Raw genomic sequence first — 13,288 nt, forward strand, 5'->3', positions numbered from 1 at the left:
TCATAATCTTGTACCACTTCTTCTCTCTCCTCATTAATAATATTTCCCTCTCCATCTTGACGGTAATTCTCAACCTGAATTTCTGCATCATCTAAATGTATAACAAAACAAAGGTTTACATTTTAAATGACATTATTTTTTTATTATAAATGCAATAAAAAGTAATAAAATTAAGTTAACCTTCCAAATTCGGATTCTGAAGTTCTTCTTCCTCATTTGACTCATTTTCAATAATAGGCCTTGCCCTACGTTGTTGCCTTCTTATTGCTTAAACACAAAAAATGTTCATTTTATTTCCAACATTGTATGGATCTATATATATATAAATTATTACAATTTATAAATACCTGGGTTATCATTTCCCTCCCTGTCCATAAACACCCTTGGCAAGGGGTCAGATTCTCTACCAGAACTTGAGGAATTGTCATCAATTGGACAGAGATATCTCGGTGCTCTACGGTTTTTAACTATTTAAAAATGTAAACAAATTAGTTGCACTTTTCAGATTATATAATGTAAAATCATATTTAATCCACAATTTAATAGAAAAGAAAAATTATTAATTTGTACATATCTTTTTGAAAAAGACCATATTTCCAATGTTAGAAATAGATTAGATAATCTTTCAAAAATTTTATTTTATTTTATCTAATCGCCTTAATAATAGGATGTGCACAACATACTTTCACACATTCATTTCTTTTACAAACATCAAAACAAAGTTGGCTTATAATTCAGTATAAATAGATAAAAGAAAGAATCAGACATATTTTAAAAACGTGTCATTCTTCAAGGAAGACAGTGTCTACTGTTGAATCCAAAGATTTACATCACTATCTCTTTTTAAACTTGTAAAGTTGAGAACCCAAACAATGTAAGTTAATTAACTTTAGAAACAACACTCAAGATAACTGTGAAAGTAAAATTCTATTAAAATGTGTTAGCCAATCACAATAGACAAATGTACAGCCATAAATCACCAGACTCTGAGCATATCTAGAAATTCTTTTCTCTAAGTGATTTCAAGAGATACAATAAAATTATATAACACAATTAAATTTGATAGTTTTATAAAATAAATGTGTTTTCCAATGCACGTTATGAAATTGTTAAAAATTCAAATGTTATACATACATTTCTGTGTAACATACATTTTAAAAATTAAATCTGGATTATGTCAAAGTCTTACATTTGCGCAGGTAACACCGGATAAGTGTCCTCAATTTAGATTGTCTCCTGTACAAATCATTGTAGCGTTTTAGGCATTGCTTTCTCATTCTCCTCTGTCCAGATATACGCCTCACTCTTCTTACCATTTCACAGAGAATATTATTTCTCCTATCCTGGTCCAAGGTGTAAATTCCCCTTCTTTTTTTTGGAAAATATTTTTCCATTGTATATGAAATTATCAATAGTTCACCTATAGAGAATTTCCTAGATCTTGCCATCTTGCTGTGCTGATTTCTATTTCTAGGGTGTAGCCAAGTAACGGAACTTATTTCAATATAAAAATGCGCAATTACAAGTAATAAAATAATCCAATATTTTAAATCAATATTGATATAGATTTGTATTTGTAAAAGTTTCAATCTATGTTTCAATATGTATTATAAATTTTTAGTAACTTTTAGTTACATCCTAAGCTTTATAATCTTTATTGTATCAATTGTCTCTAATAGTTTCTAAGCAAACATTAACTTTTTACGGTATTGCAACAAATGTATTTTTTTATGCTAGTATCCAGCAAATATAACAATTGTTACTTTTACAGACAAAACTAACATGTAATAAGAATTTATATAAATATTTATTCAAATTACAATATTTACACATAACCAAACACATGACCGTTATTCATTTTAAATTTTTTTTATTTTTAAATACTAATGCGACATAGGGATCTTTCCAGAAAAATAAAGTGCACACCCTTTTTTCTCAACCTTCATGCACAAATTCTTTAAATTAGCTTGTAACGTTAATTTAAGTTTAGTTAAATTGTGGATACCATTTTGCGCACTTTAACTACTCATTTTTAAGATGGCATCATTGCAAGCAGGAAAGACAAAAAGTGGGAGAAGTGTGATGTTCACCCATCGTCAAAATTGTATTTTGGTGGAACAAGTGGTGGAACATTATGAGGAGATCATCGGCTACCAGGCAAGAACTGTTAACCCACAGAGAAAGCGGGCAATATGGACCCAAATTAGCACATCTGTGTCTTCAGAAGGTAGCTTTCCGAAGGATGTAAGGGTTAGCGACATCAGAAAGAACATAAAAAATGTAAGGGTTAGCGACATCAGAAAGAACATAAAAAAAAGGTATGCCAAGCAAAACAATCGGCTAAAGCAACAGGTGGAGGACCAGGATACAGGGCGGAATTGACTGATTTCGAACAAATTCTCTATGCCAGGATGGGGGATGCAGTTGTGGTCGGCCTGGATGTTCCTGGAGACACAATGGACTTTAGAGGTAAACATTTTTTTAAATTATTTATTTGTTTTGTTGGGGGGGGGTGTTCTTACATTTGTAGGTATATTGTGAATTGATAAATTTTTATTTATATTTACAGAACAACATGAGGATGTCTGTGTGGAAGAGGAGGTAAATGCACAGGAGGACCAACCTTTTGTTCATGAAACCACGTCTCAGGAACCTCAAGCTTCAACTTCCCAAACAAATAGAGATCGAGAAGAAAGCGCATGTAAGCAATATAAAAAATAAATTATGTGTATATCATATCGTGAGTTTGTCAGAGGCTTTTCAAGTGCTGTAGAGATAGAAAGATGGATAACACAGGAGGGAAGAGAGATAGAAAGGAGGGGATAGAGATAGAAGGTGAGAGAGATAGAGATCTCAAAAGAGAGGTGTGGGTGATGGAGAAAAAAAGAAAATGGTAGATAGAGAGAGAAAAGAGACTTTGCAGTGTTTGGAGATTGAGATTGCAAAACATAGGGTTAGAGGGGTGGGTGATGTATAGAGCAATGGGTGTGACTACTGTAATACCAGAAATTGCCCTTTTGAACGGGCATAATGAAAAGCAATATTAAGCCCAAATAAATAACCAAACAAAATATATATTCTTAACAAAATTATATAAATATAATGAACCTTGTAAAGGAATTTAATTTGTAATCAAGCAAACAATGTTTGTATGGGTATTGAAATTCTTCGATGTTTGTATGGGTATTGAAATTCTTCGATGTTTGTATGGGTATTGAAAATATTTTATTTTGATATACATATTTTTATTTTGCGAGATTAAGGTTAATCACTATTGTTCAAAACAAATTTGTTGTTCAATGATTGGAAATCTTTTCAAAGAACTGTTAAGTTATGTAAATTTTGAGTATCAACAATAATGTTTTGATACAAACCAATTAAATTTCGTTTGTCAATCAACCAAAAATTAATTTAAACTAGTTTGACCTCAACGATAATTTACATTTTTCCAAGGCGATAGGATTTTAACGTAAAAAAAACACAATAAATTTAAATGATCAATTTGTTAAAAGTTTTATTGATTTTATGTTTTTGGATTCTATCATTCCTATCAAATTACATGGTGCTTGATGCATAAATACCCTAGATTTGTTATCAATCAAAAATATTTTTGAATGAACGCATGTGTACATAGAAATCTCAAAAATTGAAAATATAGTTTGTTAACCCTTTTATTTCTCAACAGGTGTTAGAGCATTGCTTCAAACTATGCAAGATAGTTCAATTGCATTATATGATGGTATGTATGGAAATTGTAAATTTTAAAGGTTAGATATGGTTGTTTTTATTTTATTTAATTTTTTTTTAATTTTATTTTTGTTTTTGAAGAAGAACAGGTCGAATTGACACTGCAACCACTAGTCGAGGACACCATCAATCAAGACGATGATGATGATGAGACACAAATACATGGTCACACACAGGAGGGACCAACACCACCTGATTTAAATACACCTGCTGCGAGTCCAATGGTCAACGAATCTGACATTGAGGAAACAGCCGAAGAAGTCAGACAACCTCCAATTACAGAGCGAACCAATGACATACAGGCACTGACAGATATGGAATCCTCATTTAGACATGAACAAAGTGCATTTTTTAAGGAACTCATTGAATTACAGAAACAAAGGAACAATATTCTGAAACGTGATTCAGAAATAAAAAGTGAATATTATAATTTTTTTTAGAAATTATGAATCGTAGATCTCAGAATTGATACACAGAATCCCAAAAATTAAGTGTATATATTTTCTGGTTTTTCTATTTTGTTGTGCTTTACATTTATTTTCGCTTTGTTTGTTTGACAAGTTTGTATTATTAATATTTATATATATTTTTGATAAATAAGCAAAAGTTTTATTTTTTCAAATGGGTGGAGTTAACTTCAATATCAAAGACTTATGTACATTTCTTATAAAAGAATTCAAACTCAGGGTGATGACATGTATTCTGAAAAAAAATAAAAATAAATATTAGTAATTCAAATACAGAAAATTTAATAAAATAATACACAATGCTAAATAGTTTGCAATAATACTTACATGAAAAATATCTTTCAATAATTTCCAATCGATTTTGTACACCTGCCCTTGTAGTGTGTCTGCCTATAATGTCTTGAGGGATATAAGTGTCATCTGTGGGATCATTGGGACACTCCTCCTCTAAATTGCCTTGGGAAATTGCAATGTTGTGCAACATGCATGCAACTAGAATTTTATCATTACATTTTTCTGGCGAATATTGAAGTGCTCCTCCTCCAGACCTATCCAAAACTCTGAAACGCATTTTTAAAACCCCAAAAGTTCTTTCGATAGCACTTCTTGTGCTACAGTGGGATTCATTAAATTTAATTTCTCCTCGGGTATGTGCCATGGGAACAGGTGTCAACAGCCTAGTTCGGCACGGATAACCACTATCACCTATTTTTTAAAATGAAAAATTGATTAGAGATTATAAATAATATCAACATTACAATTAATCATAATTCATATATATATTTATGACATGTGATATGTAAAAAGTGCAAATCCCAAAAAACATAAAAAAAATACAGAGAACTGATTGCATTATAATTAGATTATATGAAAATAAGTTCATATTTACCTAATAGCCAACCGTGTGGCATGTTGCCCTGTTCAAAAGCAGAAAATAGTGCAGATTGTTTTAGGATGTGGAAATCATGACATGATCCAGGAAACCCAGATCGAACAGCCCAAATTCTAAGGTTTGCATCACACACAGCCTGTATGTTTAGGGAATGAAAGCTTTTCCTGTTCCTATATTGCTCCTCCCTTAGGGATGGTGGTCTAAGAGCAATATGGGTGCAATCTATAGCACCAAGAACATTGGGCATACCGGCTACTTGGTAAAAGGTGGACTTCACTGTATGCCATTCATGCACATTCCTAGGAACATAAATAAATGTTGAAAGATGTTTTAGAATTGCTTTTAAAACAATAGTTAAATGGCGGCAAAATGAAGGCTGACTCATGCCCACAACATCACTGGATACAGCCTGAAAAGATCCGGTTGCCAAAAAATGTAAAACTGCGAGTAATTTCAAAAGTCCAGGTATTGCCCTTGTTCTTCTGGTTCGGGGATCAATGTCATTTTTAATCAGAGAATATAGATTCAGTATGCTTTCTCGGTTTATCCTGAATTTGCGCTTAATTTCACGATCGGATAATGCCTCAAGTCCACAACGGGGCAAAAACAATCGAGGAACTCTTTGCCGTCTCCGGAACATATTTCCATCATTTTCACGATTTTCATGGGACTGAGCAAGAGAAATAGCGGCCAAAATAAAAAAAAACTCCATCTTCTATGAATAAAATATGGGAGTAAATTCAAAGTTCTCCTACTTGGTTATGGAGTATTTTCACGGTCGGATTTATAGGAGAATTATAGGTTCTCCTTTGGCACAAAATAATGATAAATATGATTTTCGGCGATTCGTTGAGAGTATTTCTAAAAATACGACTGAAATCCATTGTTTTTTGGCTGTATTTGGCGCACCTGTGCGCCTTGGCGAGAGCGAAAAACTGGTCGCATTTTTAGGTCGTATTACAGCTTATTTTGGGCGCAAAAGTAGGAGAATTATGATGATAAATAGAGCCCAGTATGTCTAAATAATAATTCTGTAATAATATTTAATGTGTTTTATTGTGTACTAGGCAATAAACCTGCCCAGAGGGCAGTCTATGTTTAAAAAATACAAACCCCCAAGATAATTTTACTAAAAATAAAAAATGTAAAATTACAAAAAAAAATAAACAAAGCTATCCAAAATAAAAAGTTAAACCTAAACTAGGACTCCTATAAAAATAAAAAATCCCACCCAAAATAAAAACACCCCCTAATCTAGTACTAAACTAGCAATAGCCCTTAAAAGGGCCTTTTGTAGGGCATTGCCCTAAGTTAAACAGCTTTCACATAAAAAAATACCAATTACCCCTTAACAGTAAAACCCCCGACCCAACCAACCCCCACAAAATAAAAAACCTAACACTAAAAAAACTAAACTACTCATTGCCCCTATTTTTTTTTTATTTTTTTTAAGATTAGGGATTTAATGGGCTGTAAAAGAGCTGAATGCCCTTAAATAAGATTTCAGTAGCTCACATCCTATTGGCTGATTTCAAAATTTCAGTCAATAGGAATGCAAGGTACCCCAATAAATATGGGGTACCTTGCATTCAATCTTCAGTGTGCGATGGACGATCGCATGAAGAGGAGCCTCCACACAGCTGAGGACCATCACCACTGAGGACCGCCGATGAGAACCGTTGCGGAGTATCCATGCATCGGTGAAGCCAGCTCCGCACCTCCGCTCTGCGCTGCCCTCGCTCTAGATGAAGATAGAAGATGATGGAGCCGCCTGGAAGAAGACCTTCTCCACCGGACTTCAGAAACAGTAAGTACCTATTTGGGGCTTAGTTTTAGGATTTTTTTTTATTCTGTATTTATTTTTTATTTTTAAGATTAGGGATTTTATTAGGGTGTAAAAGAGCTGAATGCCCTTTTAAGGGCAATGCCCATACAAATGCCCCTTTAAGGGCAATGGGTAGTTTAGGTTTTTTTAGCGTTTATTTTTTTTTATTTTGGGGGGTTTGGTGGGTTGGGGGTTTTTACTGTTAGGGGGGACTTAGTATTTTTTAAATGTAAGAGAGCTGTTTAACTTAGGGCAATGCCCTATAAAAGGCCCTTTTAAGGGCTATTAGTAGTTTAGTTTAGATTAAGGGGTGTTTTTATTTTGGGGGCTTTTTTATTTTCATAAGCAATAGGTTTAATTTTTTTAATTTTTGATCATTTTTATTTTTTTCTGTAATGTTAGACTTTTTCATTTTTTGTAATGTTAGATTAATTTTTTGTAATTTAATGTTGTGATTTTTTATTTTAAGTGTAATTTTGTAGTAATTGTGGTTAATTTAGGGGGTGTTAGGTTACGGGGCTTAGTAATTAAATTAGTTATTTGCATTGTGGGGTTTGACGGTTTAGAAGTTAATAGGTTAATTAGGTTTATTGCGATGTGGGGGTTTGGCGGTTTAGGGGTTAATAGGTTAATTGCGGGTTTAGTGGTTAATAGTATAACTAGTTAATTTAGGGTTTGGCGGTTCAGGAGTTAATATTGTAATTTATTTAGTTGCCGTTGTGGGGGTTTGGCGGTGTAATTGTTAGGTAGTTTCTGTTGTGGGAGTTTAGCGATTTAAGGGTTAATTTTTTTTCTTAGTTATTCGTGCGGGCAGTTAGTTTTTTTTCTTAATACTTCATGCGGGCGGTTAGTTTTTTTTAATACTTCATGCGAGCGGTTAGTTTTTTTTTAATACTTCATGCGGGCGGTTTTGTTTTTTTTTAAATTTTATTTCTTGCGGGCGGTTACGTGATTTTTAGTTATTTTTAAGGCTTTGTTTGCCTACGCTGCATCCGCTGCATCCATGTGGATTCCGAAAATGACAGGGTGGTGAAAGAATCCACCACTCTGCCATTTTCGGAATCCACCGGGATGCAGCTTTGCTGCATCCAGGTGGATTCTTTTGGTTGCGCGCACAGCCAACATTCCTTTGAGGATGCATGCGCAACTGGCCACGGCGACGGATGTGTTACAAAGGCGATTATAGTATAGATTTGCTATACATAATTCCCATTCCAATGTTCTTCACATACAGGAATATGTTACTTTTATTGTAAATAAATACATAAATAAATATATATATACTGTATATAATATATATATGTATAATGGTATATTCCTATAGATATATCGATATAGGTATATATTTTACATTAATATTATCAAATATATATATATAGAAATATATATTTAATAATAAAAAGTACATTTTTTTCTATTTGAATAACATAGGAGTGTAAAATATGCATAACGAGATACAGGTTTTAATCTTTTAGGTCTAATGCTGTGTCGAGTTAGCGCATAAGAAAACTTAGTTATCTTAAGGTTCATTATTGAAATATAAAGGGCCAGATTACAAGTGGAGCACAAAATACACTTTGTAATACCAGCGCACGCAAATGTGCACTGGTATTACGAGTTAGGTGCAATGCGAATGCAACCTGGCGCTTCACATTGCATGTAAGCATTGCGCTCCCAAGAGAGCGCTTCCATAGGCTCCAATAGGAGCCTCGTTCTCATGCCGTAAGTAATTTTAATCGACCCCTATGTGTCTCTACAGATCTTTGTTGCTAAATCATTTGATAAGATTTTCTTAAAGAGACAGTCAACACCAGAGTTTTTGTTGTTTAAAAGATAGATAATCCCTTTATTACCCATTCCCCAGTTTTGCATAACCAACACTGTTATAGAAATATACTTTTTACCTCTGTGATTACCTTGTATCTATGCTTCTGCAAACTGCCCCCTTATTTAAGTTCTTTTGACAGACTTGCATTTTAGCCAATCAGTGCTCACTCCAGGCTTACTTTACGTGCATGACTGTTATCTGTATGAAAACACATGAACTAATACCCTCTAGTGGTCAAAATGCATTCAGATTAGAGGCAGTCTTCAAGGTCTAAGAAATTAGCATATGAACCTCCTAGGTTTAGCTTTCAACTAAGAACACAAAGAGAACAAAGCAAAATTGGTGATAAAAGTAAATTGGAAAGTTGTTTAAAATTACATTCCCTATTTAAATCATGAAAGGTTTTTTTGGACTTGACTGTCCCTTTAAGGATAGTAATGAACCCCTACATCTTATATACTTTGCAGAGCTACAATCTCTAAGAATATTTTTCACTAACTGACTCATCTGAACTTGACAGAGTGATAACCTTCAAAAGGAACAGTTCCTGCTCTATTGGATGTGTTTTTTAAAAAGTATACAATATTGTGTGATCTTAGCTGTACACTTACCTGGCTCATCTTCTTTTCCCTCTGCCCACACATGGCCTAGAGAAACATGAAAAAGAAACATAACTTTTACATGTTAGAGTCACACATGATATTAAATATGTATGTGTTAAAGGGAAATGATTCAAACACAGGGGCTGATTTATTATAGTGTGAGCGGACATGATTTGCTGTAGGGGATCATGTCTGCCGCACATCGATACATACCAACAGCATACGCTATCGGCATTTATCATTGCAGAAGCATTTCACTAGAAATGCTTGTGCAATGCTGCCCCCTGCACATTTGCTGCCAATCAGCCTCTAGCAGGGAGTGTCAATCAATATACGATCGGGGCGGATTGCTGTCCGCTGCCACCTCAGAGTTAGCGGACGAGTTAAAGGGACTCTGAACCCAAATGTTTTCTTTCGTGATTCAAATAGAGCATGCAATTTTAAGCAACTTTCTAATTTACCCCTTTTATCAAATTTTCTTCATTCTCTTGGTATCTTTATTTGAAAAGCAAGAATGTAAGTTTTTGGTGAACAATCTGGGTTGTTCTTGTTGATAAATTCACCCACCAATATTCAAGTTCTGAACCAAAAAAATAGCTTAGATACCTTCTTTTTCAAATAAAGATAGCAAGAGAATGAAGAAAAAATGATAATATTAGTAAATTAGAAAGTTGCTTAAAATTGCATGCTCTATCTGAATCACGAAAGAAAAAAAATTGGGTTTGGTGTCCCTTTAAGGAGCAGTGGTCTTAAGACAAACAGCTGCATACAGCTCCAAAAGGAGCTTGATGAATTTTTCCCAAAGTATACAATTTAAAAAAAATCCAATTTACTTTGTTATTATGGTATACTTTGTTGAACTCAAAACAACTCAAAAATATCTGCTTTATGAAAGCAAATTAATTATGGAATTTTCTCTTGGCTTTTAAATTGATTCTGTTTATTCTTTCAAAGTGTGTCAGGAAAGAAGAGTTTTTACTTACCAATAAACATCTTTCTTTATACTGAGTAATGTCATTTTCAAGCTAAACCTAAATCCTTGGTATAAGTGAGAGCAACTTAGAACTTTACAGCGTAAAAAGAAATGATTGACCATTTTACCTTCACACAATATGTCCCTCATGCAGTAGTCAAATTAAACTATTACTGCACATAGCAGTTCACACATGCGCACACTCTAATATATATTGATGGGTTTGAAGAGAAGTAGAAACATGTTTTCCCAATAAGTATTGACCAGGCCTGGCTCTATTTAAAGGGACAGTAAAGTAAAAAAAAATCTTTCATGATTTAAATAGGGCTTGTAATTTTAAACAACTTTCCAATTTACTTTTATTACCAATTTTGCTTTGATCTCTTGGTATTCTTAGTTGAATGCTAAATCTAGGAGGTTCATGTGCTAATTTCTTAGACCTTGAAGACTGCCTATAATTTGAAAGCATTTTGACAGTTTTTCATCACTAGAGGGCGTTAGTTCATGTGTTTCATATAGATAACATTGAGCTCAGGCACGTGAAGCTCCTAGGAGTCAGCACTGATTGGCTAAAAATGCAAGTCTGTCAAAAGAACTGAAATAAGGGGGCAGTTTGCAGAGGCATAGATACAAGGTAATCACAGATGTAAAAAGTATATTATTATAACTGTGTTGGTTATGCAAAATTGGGGAATGGGTAATAAAGGGATTATCTACCTTTTTAAACAACAAAAATTCTGGTGTTTACTGTCCCTTTAACTTCTAAAATCAGACAGGATTGGGTGCATTCAGTATGGCAGTAGGCAGACAAATGTCAGTAGCTAAAACATACAATCCCAGCTAAACTAACTTCAGCTGAACCCAGTTGATAATTACCCACAGGTAACTTGGTTTTCTAAAGTTTCTGACTTGTTTCCTAGGGACAGGAGACTTCTGCAGATTACAGGAAATGTATGAAAAATGTCTCTCTCAAAAACGGTTATAAAACAATTAAAAAATGTATATAAATTTCTTAAAACTAGGTTAATTCTAGGGAGCATTCCAGGATTTCCTCAAACCAATTTAACTGAAGAACCAAAGCTGCCACTTTAAAAGGACAGTAAATTCAAAAATGATTTTTCATGATTCAGATAGAGCATGCATTTTTAAACAACTTTACAATTTACTTATATTATCTAATTTGCTTTGCTCTCTCATGGGATACTTTGTTGAAAAGCATACCTAGGTAGTCTCATTAACAGCAATGCACTATTGGCAGCTGGCTGTTGGTTGGGGGCTGCACATATATACCTATTATATTTGGCTCATCTGAGGTGCTGAAGAGGATAGCTATACATGGCTGGTTAAATACATTTGTGGTTGTATAGATCAATATTTTCACATATGTTTTAAATGGTACAGCTATCTATATGATACATAATTCTGCACACAGTCCAGAATTATGTAACATTTTTTACTTTTTTTGTTTGTTTGCCAGCTCTACATAGATAGACCTTAGAAAATGAGGGTGACTTTCATAAGCTATTTGCTATATATTTTTATCAGTGGTTTAAAATACTATCTTTATAAGTGGAGAAAAAAATATCAATATAAACTACCATATTCTCTGTTAATTAAAGGGTGAGAAATTCTCCTTGTACTAGTGCTCACTAACAGAACTGACAGATCAGTTACAATATGGGTAGACTGAGACCAGCTGAGCTTAAAGGAACGGTAAATACAGTAGATTTGCACAATCAACAAATGCATGCTAAAAATATAATGCAATAGCACTTAATCTGAACTTCAAACGAGAAGTAGATTTTTTTTCTGAAGAATTTTAGTTATGCCTTTTTGCACTCCCCCTCTATCATGTGACAGCCATTAGCCAATCACAAATGCATACACGTTTATTATGTGAATTCTTGCACATGCTCAGTAGGAGCTGGTAACTCAAAAAGTGTAAATATAAAAAGACTGTGCACATTTTGTTAATGGAAGTAAATTAGAAAGCTGTTTAAAATATCATGCTCTATCTGAATCATGTAAGTTTAATTTTGTCTTGAGTGTCCCTTTAAAACTAAAGTAAACGTGAAGTGTAGTCTCTCATTCCCACAATATTATTCTAGCAGCTAAGCACAGTTCTCTGCCCATTCAGCACAAAATGCTTGACTGATTACTAGTTTTGCAAGTTTTTATTAAACTCACTTCCTTCCTTTTTTTTACAACCTTACACAGGAAGAAGAATTAGCAAATAGTTCTAAATATATTTTTTTAAGTAATCCAGAAAAAACAAATTATGTCAATTAGCACAGCAGTTATTAGCATACAGGAATATATTTAAGTATTTGTTTAGAAATACAGAAGACACAATTTAATTAAAACATTTTTTTTAAATAGTGCTTTTTTGTAGCTAGTTGATAATTAATGTGAGAATCAGTATGAATTAACGTCAGCATTCGACAAGCCAAGATGTTAATGGCTTCAATGTAAACTAAGTGAAAATGAATATTTTACAGGTTCCAGCTCTTATTGACTTCAATGGGAACTGAAACCAACCTAACAGCTGTTGTGAGATTGGAGCAAAATATCTGCATGAGCATCCAAAAGTCATATAACATTTCTACAGCCATTTTAATGACTCTCCAAAATAATTACTGACTTCAAGGTAAATTTGGATATTTTGGGATTGACTGATTTATATTTTTGCAAGTGTTTATAAAACCCTCTTCCATTTCAAGATAGCTTCTTACAGGGGGAAAAGTATTACCAAATATTAGTTATAAATATATATTTTTAGAAATCCTAGTAATACGCTCTTCGTACAAGTTGAACGTAAGAAGTTATTGCTCTCCCCATAGGCTTCTATAGGGTGCGCTACAAAACCCTGTACAACCTTTCACGCTTGCTCTAACCAGAAGGTGCGCTAAGCCAAAGTGGAAAAAAACAAACTTTAACCAATTCCCCTAAGAAGC

At 33.5% G+C, this 13,288-nt stretch overlaps 1 protein-coding gene across 3 annotated transcripts in view; it reads right to left on the minus strand.

Moving 5' to 3' along the window:
• TMEM273 (transmembrane protein 273) overlaps positions 1-13,288 on the minus strand; it is an 80,101-nt gene that overhangs the window by 21,042 nt on the left and 45,771 nt on the right. For 2 of the 3 annotated variants that reach the window (XM_053692185.1, XM_053692187.1), the window contains exon 2: positions 9,371-9,406. The exons of the other annotated variant lie outside the window; for it this stretch is intronic. In XM_053692185.1, coding sequence (XP_053548160.1) covers positions 9,371-9,406 — 36 coding nt within the window. The remainder of the gene's footprint in view (positions 1-9,370; positions 9,407-13,288) is intronic. 3 annotated transcript variants of the gene reach the window in all.

Source organism: Bombina bombina, chromosome 9 (assembly GCF_027579735.1).
Source record: "Bombina bombina isolate aBomBom1 chromosome 9, aBomBom1.pri, whole genome shotgun sequence".
Taxonomy (NCBI): Eukaryota; Metazoa; Chordata; class Amphibia; order Anura; family Bombinatoridae; genus Bombina; species Bombina bombina.